We start from the raw sequence: 12,716 nt of genomic DNA, 5'->3' as shown, positions 1-12,716 counted from the left end.
GGGTCAGATTTGGGATTTAAGTGAAAGTTGGTGCTTTTTTATGAGACAAAAAAAAGTTGGAGCCAAAATTGTCACTTAACCTAAAGTTGGTGCTTTTTACGAGACAAAAAAAAGTTCAGGCCAAAATTGTCCTTCGACCTAAAGTTGGAGCTTTTTTACGGGACAAAAAAAAGTTCAACCCAGAATTGTCTCTCGAACTAAAATTAGTGCTTTTTTTTGGAATTAACCCAAATAAATGCTAATCTTAACTTAAACAACCCCATATCAATACTTACTGCTCCAAACGGACCCGTGGCTAAGCTAATTTCGAACTTTCGGATAGCGGGTGATCTAGATTCAGCCAAATAGAATTGTGCTCGATAAGGAGAAGCGAGCTTTCGATCCTGATCCTTGTAGTGCCAAAGGCGCGGGGGCTAATAACCATTTACTTCCATAACTTTTTAGCGTAAAAAAAGTAACTTTTTTTTTCACGCACGCCATGTAAATCTTGAAAGTAAGCAAATTCGCCCTGCACTATAAAAAAGGGGAAAGAAAAACAGATGGGTTTGACCCTATAAGGCTATATATTTGCCAAATGCAATTCCATAATGATCTAAGGCTATATATTTGCCAAATGCAATTCCATAATGATCTTTTATCACCATGGAAAAGTGTGATTATGACTCTGGATCGTGTATAGCATTCAATGAGAATATTCCCGGGGAACCTCCTCGCACCTCACTCCACAAATTTAAACTGTAAAATGATATGCCAGATTGAGATCAACCCTGAGTTCACCTTCAGCAAAAAGCATATGCGAATCGAATCTCCCTACTCGTCTTGTCCAAAGGGACAGAGCGATTAGACGCGATCTTAGTGATCTTAGTCAAGACGGCTGAGAAACGGAGGGCGTGGTCAGCCACGGCTACTCTTTTGCCTTGGCTAATTGTAATGCTCTGCTGACTACACAGTATTACGTATCGGTTGCGAACTCGATTAGAGATTGCGATTTTCATCACCTGTTGAAAGAACCGCGGGGAAGTGATATCGAACTCGATCGGTGCGCAGTACCGGGCTCGAATTCATGACGTGAAGCTCGGGAAGCAGCATATAAGCTACAATGAGCTAAATCACCGTTATGCATGACTAGTATTACTCGTCTGGATCAGATCCGCATCACACATTACAGGGAAGGAAGAGGAAACAGAGGGTTGTTTGCTGTGAAACCGGGTGGCGTGATCGACCAACGAACAACCTGACTGGTTAACAGGGTCGTTGCATCTCCAGTTGGAAAAGTGAAGAGACTCCCTTCATTTTACGCCGGCCTTCTGCTTTAACATGGCAATGAAGTTTTCTCGATCTTCCGGAGACATAGCTTCTGCCGAACAATCTCCCACGCCCCACTCGGCTCCGCGGATGCAGTATTTGTCTTGTATCTCTTGCTTGTTCCTGAAACATGTATCCTGTCTCTGAGAGAGAGAGAGAGAGAGAGAGAGAGAGAGAGAGCTTGCTTCTAATAGAGACAGCTCGGTGAACATAAACTGGGAAGTGTAATTATGAAATACAAAGAAAAAGATGCAAACAATGGAATGACGGGCGGAGTTATTCTAGCTCTTTTCCCTCTCATCAGCTCATTCAGTCCATAGTCTCTCTCTCTCTCTCTCTCTCTCCAATTACCTAAACAACTGCCTCAACCAGATTTGATTTGTGAAGGCAACCACGGGGATACTCCTTGAGCATAGAACCATGTTGGATATAATAAGACTGGCTTGCAAGTTCGACATACGTTCGTCACTTCGCTTCATATACTAATTTTCTGAACTAGTCTAGTTCACCACTACACCTAGCATCACTCATTGCCACATAACCCCGACAATTTGCCACCCCGCCACACCTTTTTTCACCATCACGTGATCGCAACTTACGAATTCCGAAAGAGAATGGAGACCAGAAGCTTACTTCTCCTTATTGAGCTTCGACTGCTCCAGCAGCTTCTTGAGCAGAGGAGATTGCTTGAACCTTTCATCAAATTCTGCGTACTTCTTCTGGTTCTCTTCTGCCAAAGCACACCTCGACGTCTTTTAATCGCGGCATTAGCCAAATCAAGGTGACGCAACACAATACACGATGAAGTGAAGACAATTACCGTTAAACCGTTCGAGAAACTCAATCTTAGGCAATTCAGGGCCAGGGACAGACTCCATTCCAGGCAATCCAGAGAGAAATCCGGCTTTAGCTGCAACAGCAGGAAAATATAAATGCTTCAAACATCCGCATATCCCTAATCCTCTACAAACGTCGATTGCCCGTGCCTCTTAATTTTACCACGCAAAAACATGGTGTAATTTCAAGAAGTGCAAGAGCAAACCAGATTCTTCAATCATATCAGAAGCTGTGCAAGAATAAGACAAGAAGTTTTTCAACTTCAGTGCATACATCCCCAACTAAAACACCAGTCCAGGTTGTGTTTCTTCGAGTGCACCACGCACATCCACATCTTCTACACGTGATTCTACTCGCACCAACATCTTCTCCCGTGGCCAATGAAATGAAGCACATACCTTACACGACCAACCCGGTTGCATCGACTAATAACAAGGGCGAACAATCGACCAATGGGACCACTTAACTCTAGATGCATCCGCTATCCAAAAACTTAGCACGCCAAGTACCGCAACACGCCAACAGGCATGCAGCCCATCTGGTAAAGGGATTAGGGATGGGGCCGGAGACCAGGTCCCGGGTTCGATCCCCGTTAGCACAGCACACACCCGTATGTACATAAAAAAGGCGGGGCACAAAAAAAAAGGCACCGCGGGCCGCGCAAGCCTTCTGTAATGGATGCACATTTGTGACCACAACCTAATCTTTTTCAACAGTAGAAGCTGGAAGCCACGCTCCCCACTCCCCCCACCCCATTGACCAGACATGCAGTATGCAGAAGCGGAGAGAGCGCGAGTCAAAATTCGAATATGCTCTAGATACACGAAACGCGAGACGACGACGCCGCCTCGAGTCAAGCGCAAAACGAACCCATATTGAGAAAAGCGCCCGTAACCGTACCTGGATTCGACCACAAGAGGATGGCGAGCGAGGCAGCGAGAGGGGCGGTTTTGCGAAGAGGGCGGACGGGGCGTGATGACGACGGCGCGCGGGACGAAGAAGAACATAGAGCAGAAGAAGAGGTTGAAGAAGAAGAAGAGGAGGAGGAGCGAGAAGCGTCGGAGAAGGTGTTTGCGGACAGAATGGGAGTGCAATCCGCGAGTTTATCTTTGGGTTTGGACGGGATTTTACAGTGCAGGCTCGAGAGAGGTGAGAGCAAAGATGAGCCCATGACTTGGGAAGAGAGAGAGAGAGAGAGAGAGAGGGAGATAAGAGGCGAAGAAACTTCTCTTTTCCGTGGTTTTAGGGGCAGCCTCTCTCTCTCTCTCTCTCTTCCTACTTCTCAGCAAAGATGAATTTTATTTTATTTTTCTTTATTCGACAAAAATGGCTTCAATAATATAAAAGGTTTCGAGAAAATGACACAAATGTTAACTGAATTTTATCTCAATATGCAATGTGGTCCATAAACTTTTAATTTATTTAATTTAGTCCCTGAATTTTAGCCGAATGTGCAATGTCGTTCTTGAACTTTCAATTTATTCAATGTGGTCCCTAAACTTTTGGTTTGTATTCAGTCTAGTCCCTAAATTAATGAAAGAACAATATTGAATTATAGTCTATGGACTAAATTGAATATGCATAAAAAATTTAAGGATTACATTGAACAATGATGACATCGCACACTTGTACAGTTCAGTGATTACATTGAACAAATTAAAAGTTCATGGATCATATTGCGTATTGGACCAAAGTTCAAAGACCTTTTGTGCCATTATCTCAAAAGTTTTAGACAAATCAATCTAACGATTTATGTAAATTATACACATCAAAAAACAACGATCAAAATCATGATTCCCATTCAGTATTTGCGATTCAACCATGCATTGATTATGACTTCTTTTGTTTCACTAAAAACATTTTTTGGGAAAACATTTTTCTCATTTTTCGGCATTTGGACAACGGAAAAGATTTCTTAGTCAATGGAAAAAATATGCTTTAAATTGAGAAAAATGATTTTCTCTTTAAAAAATCGAAAATCATTTTTCCAAATATATAACTAGATATCGATTTTTGGATCAGAAATTCTACTTCACATCTGGGTCCATTGAGACCATCAATGCCAGGCTTGGGTCTTCGCCAAGCCCGGGACCCCAGTGCCCGTGCCCAGATCCCCAACGCTGAGGTCCCGACCTCCCTGGCCTTGATGAACTCAGATTCAAGCGGCGGGCACTTGGTCTCAAGTGTCGGGGTTTGTAGCCCGATCTCGATGGACTCGGGTATGGGCGCTGGTGCCAAGGACGCACGGCGCCAGGCATGAGGCTTGGCCTTTGTTGCCCTGGGACCCATGCCTGTGCTCGTGCTTAGGATCTCAGTGTTTGTGCTCGATTCCCAAACTGCTTATGCACAAATCACTAACATCCGAATAATTTATGTTTATTTAGACTTACCAAATGACCAGCCAAACACCAAAAAATATATCATTTTTTTGAAAAAAAACTTTAATGTCACATTTTTCACAAAACAAATGAAACCTACTCTTTAATTGATTATATCCATCCCACAGTTCACAGAATGAACCATTCCACACTTTTTCAAAATCCATTTTTGCGATTATTAGTGATTGATACCACGTGCTCGTAGCACAAAATAAACGAACTATTCAATCCAAGCAACAACAGCAGTTCACTGAAGAGAGAATTCCATTTCTTTTCTCCAACATAACAAGGTCGAAAATCATGAGCAGGAACGATTGATGGCTATATAACCAGATAGTACACGATATCAAGTTAACTGAAACGTCAGGATACAAGTCTCTGCATCTACTTGCCAAAATATTTCCGATTTTGCACAATCTGTTATAAAAAGTGGGGGATAATTAAATCGCAAAAAGGATCATCCTTCGATCATGGCTTTCGCGGCGTCGATAAGTGCTGGTCTCAAGTCATTCGATGCCCTGCCAAGCACGGTGTATCCTTCTTTATCTTCCACGTCTACGTCTGCTCCGTGCCTTATCAACAGCAGAGCCACCTGACCATCGATAGATCAACATAGAACAAGTAAAGGACCCGATGCGGTTCTCGACTTTAAAAGCAGAAATCCTGACCTCAGTCAGTTCGAGCTCATGCAAGCCTTTGCTCCAGCAATATCAACAGGATTATGTATATGGTTATTTACAGATTTGAATATGAATAGCCTAATTGGCGATTCTATCTGATGGAACAATTCGAAGGAAGATAGGACAGGAAGGTGAAAAGCCTCATCCCACCTCGATTTCTCTCATTAAAGGAGGGATCTAGTCAACTCAAATTTATGCATCCCTGTAACTATCCAAAAGACTCGGCACTTAGAGATTTAATTTGAATACCTACTAATAGATATATGTATGTATATACTAGTATGCAGATGCGCATGTAAAATTGTAACTAGCCACTAATTCAGTGTAAAACAAAGCAAATTGCATGACTACTTCACTATTGTCCAGCAAACAGACCTCTTTATTGTAGCAAATTACTGCAGCCATCAGAGGCGTTTGGCCTGCTTTATCAACAGGGTCAACCTCAGCTCCTTCCTCGATCAGAAGTTCACACATTTGTGAGTTCCCCGTGCTGGCAGCACGATGCAATGGAGTGCTCCCTACCTGAAAGCTACACATGTCAAGCAATTGATGAATGCCAAAAAATAAACAACACCAAATGTTTTCAGTTCCAAATGAACACATATGGAGTAAGGCAATTGTGTGATTACTGACCTTGTCCTTTGCATTGATCTTTGCACCATGTGACATAAGAATTTCAGCGACTTTCAACCATCCTTTGCTGGCGGCATAATGAAGAGCAGTGCGTCCACCATCATTCTTTAAGTTAACATCAGCTCCTGCAAAAAAACACCATTACGTGACAACAGAATTATGTTAAGACAAGCGGAAAGGGACATTTCTTTCTCCAGCATGTATGGAAGGAACTGAATGAAGGTTGTTTATATAAGAGGACACAACAAGGAACTCAGCATGATAATGTGCCATCTATCCTTAGCTACTGAGGTTAGATGCAAATACACTCACAAGAGTAAGCAGCCTTCTCTTTCGTCTACCTAGACAAGCCATAAATGGTTTAAATAAATTCTCACAGTACACAATGGCTGCGAACAAAATTGATTCGCAAGCCTGGTCACTGAAATGTGAGCATGAAGCAGTTACTAAGACTGAAACACTCACATGCCAAACGATCCATATGGCTTGAGTGATTCATTGTTTTACAAGTCCAAGTTAGCATATAAACACTTTCACCATGTCCACATAGATTGAATTAGTATTTCCCCCGCCCTACCACAAACGCTGAGTCTGAACAGCACTAAAGCCTGACTACACCAGTCGACTGTATTTTCAGCAAGGAGAATGGTGTCTTAACAGTGAACCCTGATAAAAAGAATCCTCAAGTCCTCCATTTACCCTGTAAAAATGAACAATTGCCTGACACTACTCCACTTCACAAGCTGGAGATGCACTACGATACATACCAACCAAGGCCTTACACAACATCGAAAGAATTCGACCAACAGTTGAAAATTTCGCTTAAATGGCTTCAGCCTGCTTTCGATTTTCAAAGGCTTTCTAACTATATAAGAATTATCCTAGCAAATTAAGAGCGAAAGGGAAAGCACACAAATCCATCTTCGTGTCCGTGTACTCGACCAATTTTCAGATTCATGAGCACATTAGGGAACTCGCAGACATACTTGCCTTTCCTCAACAAGATCTCCACAATCTGCACATTCCCAATGCTCGCCGCAGAATGAAGCGGGGCCCAACCTTCTTCATCTTTGCTGTTTATCACACTTGTCGACTGATCGGCATCTGACAGTACATCCACTATCTGATGCATTCGAATGAAAAGCAATTCAACGCAAAGCAATCTAGTGAGTGGATTAAACAAACATCATGAACAAAGAAACAGCCAAACATATTTCACAATAAGCCAAGCAAATCGGTAATCAAATGATTTATACTGTCATTTACATGATCTCTTGGAAACCCATTGAGCAAAGATCGATTGCGATTGTACATAGGCTATCATACAACATATATTATGGGTGCCCTAAACGCTCATGGTACCATTGAATATGCAAATCGAAACTATGAAAGCCTTCTACAATAAGCATGCTCTCTAGACATCAAAATCTTCAAAAACTAATGTGCTGCATATGTAGATTGCAGCACAGATTCCGGTAATTATACAAATACCCTATGTAATTGATGGCGATTGAAAGTGCCTCTCAAACTTTAGATAGTGAAAAACCATGTAATCACTGAGCACGCTGACCCGAAATTTTTATGGTTACTGCCCGTGTCCCTTATCTTTGGTAAATTTGCTAAGCTTATCCACATCTCAGACTTAGACATTGATTCTTGTTCCCCGCTTGCGCCTCGAGTTTTCGGCACAAAATCCGAATCAAGACTATCTACCGGTGCAAGATCATCCACACCGCGATGAGGAAATACAGAGAATTGCTTCTTCTAGAATCTAGACCTCTGGTCCAAGAGGCTATAGCCTCACCAACTCAGGCTAATCCAACTGGACTCTGACGCTCTTCTGTGGCAATCGCTAACGAAGCTAAAACGACTCGACCAAAAAGCGAAGCACCTCATCTCAACTCGCTGGACTTCCGGAGCGCGCGCAAAAGGGAAGAAGATACCTCGGCGTGACCAGAGGAAGCGGCGACGTGGAGGAGGGAGCGGCCGTCCTCGTTTCGGAGGGAGAGCGCCCTGGCGAGCTGGTCCCGCGCGAGCGCTCCGAACGCCGCCGGATCCCCGCCCTCGGCGGCCTTGAAGAGGTCCTCGTCCCCGATCGGCAGCTGCTGCCCTGGCTTCGCGCTCGGAGCATCATCGATCTCCATTTCCATGGCGGCGCGTGCGGAATTTCGTCCGATCTACGACGGGTTCTCGAAAGGCGAGGGTTTCTTTGCGTTTGACCAAAAGGTCAGCCGTTCCGGCGACTTTGATTGGCTCGCGCCCGTGCGCTCATGCGGGAGCAGATGATAACGGCTGTAGAGAATCCCGTTCGCCAGATAATCGTAACGTGACAAAAAGAGGGTAAGACAATCTCAATGATAATCAGTAGTTTTACATGTTAATTATAGTATACTTCTCTAGAAATTATGGGGACGAAGAAACGGCACGGAGATTATCAATCAATGTACGGAAAAAAAGAAAAGAACTAAATACGACCACGGAAATGGATTTCCAGAGCGCCTTGACCACGGCATCGAATTCTGAGCGGTATCAGGAAAGCGGGCCGATCGGAGCTCGCCACTCTCGGCAACTTAAGGGAAGGGAGGTGATCATCTCAGAGGGGTGACCTGAAAACACAGGCGCTGAAAAAAACGGTGCGGGGTCGAATCGTACGAACAGAATACGAGTGTACACGCAGAGGGAGCAGCGCCTGTGTTAGCCGGGTCACCTATCGGAGATGCTTCCCTTTTCTAGGTACTTGTGGGTGGTGGCGGGTCTCTTGCCTCGAGGCTTTCTTATATACAGAGGAAAGAGTTTCGAAGCTCGAGTGCTCACGACAATGTGTCACTAGAATGTGCTCATCCTAGCGACACCCAGTGAAACTGTAGCCATCGAGCATCGAACAGATGTGCTGTCCCCAGCTTTGTCGTATATGGAGGTGCACGAGACGAATCATCCCATCTTCCCCATTGCAAAGAACGGGACCCGCGTGTGGTCAATCAGATTTCGCAGTCAGATGAGCTCACCAGAACGAAATCTTGGGCATCTTTCTTGACTTGGCAAAGGGGGGGGATCGGAGCGGGGTTCCGCTCTGGCCTCGGCGGTGTATCATCCCTTCGAGTCATTTAGGAATGTGAAGCAGAAGCGAGACTTGCTCGGTGCAAGGAACTGCCTCTTGTCTTAAGTAACCGAGTCTGATTTTGCTGGGCACGTGAATGAGACTCGCAAGTGAACAATGGGCAAGAAATAGTGTAATTCCTCAGACCGTGAGACGTGCGAAACAACAATCCACATTTTGTGTACCAACCAGAACAAAGAAAGTTTCTTGGGTACTGGGAAGATCTCTCCGACTTAAAAAATGACTTTACCTCTAACCAGCTAATCTAAATCCTAGGAGCTTATCTCATCTCTAGAAACCGTCGTCCATCCAGGAGACTTTGGGGGGAAGGAAACTTTCAAGCGCATGCCGGTGCCCTGAAATCCCTGAGGGTTGCATACACTATCGAATCTGCCGCCACAGCGATCGGCGAGGACGGGTCGACGAGCTCCGGTTTCATCTCGGGTATGTCCGACGATTCGGTGAGCTCCAGCGGGGTCCCGTTCAGGAGCAGCACGTCGCTCTGGATGTTCCCGTCCTTCGGCGTCAAATGGAACTCTTCTCTAGGTTGTCTGCCGCCGGAAGTCTGCTCGACCGCTGGATATATATTCACGTCGTTGACGACGGATACGTTGAAGGAAGTCGAGTTTGACATGTTGATCAGGATGAGGGTCACGCCAGGCTGAACGGGAAATATTTCTGAGTGGTCAGAAAATTTATGCAGAAATGAGCATTGGACAATTATTAGGAAGAAGGGGGTTGTCGATAGCAACACGTGCTCGACCTTTCCCGAAGTGAATTTACCTTGTCCTTCGAGCAATGAGAATATGCGCGTAAATGAGCAGAACCGTCATGCGTCGTCGCGAGGACTTGTTTCCCCATCAGGCGATGCCACAGGAGCGCGCTGATTGGATAGAACAGGATCGATTACACGATTGAAAAGGAAAATGAGAATCGTGCCGTAATCGGACAACAAAGGCATAATACGCAAAGTTAATTGCCGATGCCGAGGCAATCTACTGACCCATAATAATCAGGGTTTGGGATAAAACTCGTGGTGTTGAGGAGACCGTAGTTTCCGCCGATCAAAGCCTGTCTGCAGAAGACCTTGTGGTTGAACTGGGATGTCATGCCCAACTGATCCAAGTACCTGTGTTTTTGCTCATAAAACACAGAGTTAAACTTCGTTCCATAATTGTTCTCAATCTGTAATTCTCTTATTTTCGTAAGGGTCCTCACCAGAATCCATTGGCGAAGGTGTGTGAAACGTCCTTGCCACCGTTGTTATAAGCCCCACCTGCTTCCCCAACCCAGGGGCCCGACCACGGTCCGAATCGCTCCGCAGTTCTCATGACATCCTTATGCGTCTGAGCGATCTCGTCCAGGAAGTATGGGTCCTGAACCTTGTCAATGAGAGTCGGATCAACACCTGCATGGAGGAAATGCGGTAATGACTTTATCCTCGACTTGCAGGATGTAAGTAATATCAAGCTGGAGGTTCCTGATGGCTTGGTATGTGTACCTGCGCCGAGGTTGTATATATGGTGGGTTAAACCGTCAACTATGTTGGGTCCTGAGACCTGGAGGAAGGTCTCGAACCACTCCTGGTCGTAAAATCCAGCCGGACCCAAGACCTTCGGCCTCGTGGTAGGGTCTGGGTACAATTCCTCAATGATGTTCTTGAGCACGATCATGTCTTTTCCGTACTGGTCAGCGTCAACTCTTCCAGAAACCCCAGATCCACAGAGCTCATTGCCTGATCAAATAAAATGCAGAACAGTTAAGTCAGGTGATGTACGCGGATACTAAGAAGAGTACATAAACTTTGACTTAGGCTTCAAGTTACCGAGTTCATATGAGTCGATCTTGTATCCTTTGGAGATGGTGTAACTCATGAGATCGCGGGCGTTCTGCGGATCCCAGTCACCGATGAAATGGTCGCGATCGTCAGGTGACCTTCGCCTTCCAATGAGAGCATTCAAGCCGAAAGTCAATGCAGCTCTGCGAAGCAATTGGATGAGTATTCAGAGATTTTCTTCTTTTATCCTCTAGGATTTCATTTGTGGCTTGAGAAGTTCGATGATGCCTATAAATATCGTCAAAGAAATCTTACCCGGTCTCATTCAACAACTCATTAAGCTGATCCCACCGGTCCATCTTGAGGCAACCCCGGCTGAACCCAAACATGCCGTCGGACCGCTTCTTGAAGTGGGGGCATTTGCGCACCGGCCTTGCGTCTCCGACCTTGTAAATGACCTGGTCTTGCAACGAGCCTCCGACTCTGATCCTCAGAGGATTGAAAGCTGTAATGCCACACAACAGGTAAGCCCTTTCGCGCGCAAAATTCTCTAGGATCGGAACAGTACCAATAGATCAAGGAGCACGTTCTTCGATCCTAGAGTAGCAAAACAGCAACTTCCTATTTCACTGGTGGCTCCACAAATCAGATAAATAAGCTCTTTCTTGCTTTATGAAAAAAAAACTACACTTGGTACTTCCGTTCTCCTACGGATTGTCAATCCTCATTAATCAAATTTGCCCTATAGAAAGCTGAGTTCTGTGTAAGCTGAACTATATATCGTGAAGCTCCTATTCAACTTCAAGCAACAGTTTAAATGTGTCTAAATAGTAACTCCTTCAGAAGCTGTCTGATTCAGCAAAAGCTAACATAAGGTTTCTAATGCCTAGAAAACACAATTGTGCTCTTGAAATAACTTACCCTTTATAGCATTCGACAGGATCTTGTTCTTCAAATCCTGCAAAGGCAAAAGACGACAGACCCACAAAAAACATCTTATTCCATCTCAATATTCCAATGCAACTTCATCTGGCAATGATAACAATTCTAGAGAGAGAGAGAGAGAGAGAGAGAGAGAGAGAGAGAGAGAGAGAGAGAGAGAGAGAGAGCACATACCAAGTTGATGATCCCGGCCATTCCCCAAGGGCACTGGCCATAATCACACTTATCGACGGGCCACCAGTCCAGCGTCGCGCACACAAAGTTGTCGTCTGTCCGAGCCATGTCGGTCACTCCGCTGATCGTGACCTTCACATCTTTTGCCAGACACAGCGAGAGCCATGAAAGGACCACGAAACAACAGACCACCTTGAACCCCACCATGTCTCGAGAGATGGCCACCAACTCTCCACGCTCGAAAGATTCTGAGAGAAACGGTAGCACTGAACGTAAGAGCGGCCTTTCTCCCTTGTGACTACATTACTACACATGGCTTTTAAGTTATATAAAAGATAAGTCCTACCAAATAAAATAAAAAATAAAGATAAGATCTTTTGATAATTTGAAATTATCCATAATCCTTCTATTTTTCGTTGGTAGTATTTCCGTTTAAGTCGGATGAGATAGAATCTAGCTTCGAGGTTACCGGGATTCGAGAATTCGCAAAGGAATTACTTCTTCGAGTGATTACATTCGTAAGAATTCAACCCGAAAGCGCGCACTACTTGAGGCATAAGATCGATGTGCCAATTGATCAGTTGGATTATTATCTAGACCTATCTATCGCATTTAGCTACGTTGTTTTAAGGAAAATGGCGAAATATTGACCCTTCTTCCTACACCGTACGTATACTTTCACTCTGTATATTATTAAGCCTCAACTAAAAAAAAACTATTGAAAATAGTTTTAACAAGGATACTAATAATTTCTCAATGATGAGTTAATTAAAATGGTATCATATTTATTTCAGCCATGCGAACTGAAATAATTATCAACCTAAGATCCTTGCAATTTCAGATTGATGCGATTCTTGGTTTTTGATGGAACTACCTCAATCAAGAAACAAATT

The 12,716-nt window shown here is 44.4% G+C and overlaps 3 protein-coding genes across 3 annotated transcripts; all 3 read right to left on the bottom strand.

Annotated features, from left to right (window-relative positions):
• Window positions 1–1,021: 1,021 nt before the first annotated feature.
• Window positions 1,022–3,373, bottom strand: LOC115669829 (uncharacterized). The gene is made up of 4 exons (XM_030591000.2): window positions 3,043–3,373; window positions 2,126–2,215; window positions 1,939–2,035; window positions 1,022–1,428 (listed from the first exon to the last, which is right to left on the bottom strand). The coding sequence occupies exons 1-4, from the start codon at window positions 3,311–3,313 to the stop codon at window positions 1,290–1,292; spliced, it is 597 nt and encodes a 198-aa protein (XP_030446860.1). The 5' UTR covers window positions 3,314–3,373; the 3' UTR covers window positions 1,022–1,289.
• Window positions 3,374–4,766: 1,393 nt separating this feature from the next.
• On the bottom strand, window positions 4,767–8,452 carry LOC115672853 (uncharacterized). Its single transcript, XM_030594823.2, has 5 exons — window positions 7,777–8,452; window positions 6,824–6,956; window positions 5,834–5,958; window positions 5,576–5,722; window positions 4,767–5,112 (listed from the first exon to the last, which is right to left on the bottom strand). The coding sequence occupies exons 1-5, from the start codon at window positions 7,981–7,983 to the stop codon at window positions 4,978–4,980; spliced, it is 747 nt and encodes a 248-aa protein (XP_030450683.1). The 5' UTR covers window positions 7,984–8,452; the 3' UTR covers window positions 4,767–4,977.
• Window positions 8,453–9,091: 639 nt separating this feature from the next.
• LOC115672201 (heparanase-like protein 1) lies at window positions 9,092–12,046 on the bottom strand. Its single transcript, XM_030593980.2, has 9 exons — window positions 11,824–12,046; window positions 11,629–11,665; window positions 11,023–11,212; window positions 10,756–10,910; window positions 10,432–10,665; window positions 10,149–10,338; window positions 9,934–10,059; window positions 9,714–9,813; window positions 9,092–9,591 (listed from the first exon to the last, which is right to left on the bottom strand). Exons 1-9 carry the CDS (start codon window positions 12,028–12,030, stop codon window positions 9,268–9,270), a joined length of 1,563 nt encoding a protein of 520 aa, XP_030449840.2. The 5' UTR covers window positions 12,031–12,046; the 3' UTR covers window positions 9,092–9,267.
• Window positions 12,047–12,716: the final 670 nt, after the last annotated feature.

This window comes from Syzygium oleosum, unplaced genomic scaffold (genome assembly GCF_021117445.2).
Source record: "Syzygium oleosum isolate NSW1041296 unplaced genomic scaffold, Sole_v2.1 Sole_v2.02, whole genome shotgun sequence".
Classification (NCBI taxonomy): Eukaryota; Viridiplantae; Streptophyta; class Magnoliopsida; order Myrtales; family Myrtaceae; genus Syzygium; species Syzygium oleosum.
Note: the sequence above shows the minus strand (reverse complement) of the source record. Positions and strands in the feature narration are given on the sequence as shown.

What these genes read in the sequence shown, in the direction of transcription:
- LOC115669829 (XM_030591000.2), bottom strand. Translation starts at nt 3,313, where the DNA reads ATGGGCTCATCTTTGCTCTCACCTCTCTCGAGCCTGCACTGTAAAATC. An exon ending in CCTCTTGTGGTCGAATCCAG is followed by an intron (nt 2,216 to 3,042) that starts GTACGGTTACGG and finishes CTGCTGTTGCAG; the next exon opens with CTAAAGCCGGATTTCTCTCT. An exon ending in TCGAAGCTCAATAAGGAGAA is followed by an intron (nt 1,429 to 1,938) that starts GTAAGCTTCTGG and finishes TACATGTTTCAG; the next exon opens with GAACAAGCAAGAGATACAAG.
- LOC115672853 (XM_030594823.2), bottom strand. Translation starts at nt 7,983, where the DNA reads ATGGAAATGGAGATCGATGATGCTCCGAGCGCGAAGCCAGGGCAGCAG. An exon ending in GGAGATCTTGTTGAGGAAAG is followed by an intron (nt 5,959 to 6,823) that starts GCAAGTATGTCT and finishes GTTTTTTTGCAG; the next exon opens with GAGCTGATGTTAACTTAAAG. An exon ending in AGATCAATGCAAAGGACAAG is followed by an intron (nt 5,723 to 5,833) that starts GTCAGTAATCAC and finishes TGTAGCTTTCAG; the next exon opens with GTAGGGAGCACTCCATTGCA.
- LOC115672201 (XM_030593980.2), bottom strand. Translation starts at nt 12,030, where the DNA reads ATGGTGGGGTTCAAGGTGGTCTGTTGTTTCGTGGTCCTTTCATGGCTC. An exon ending in GAGTTGTTGAATGAGACCGG is followed by an intron (nt 10,911 to 11,022) that starts GTAAGATTTCTT and finishes ATTGCTTCGCAG; the next exon opens with AGCTGCATTGACTTTCGGCT. An exon ending in CCAAACCCTGATTATTATGG is followed by an intron (nt 9,814 to 9,933) that starts GTCAGTAGATTG and finishes CTATCCAATCAG; the next exon opens with CGCGCTCCTGTGGCATCGCC.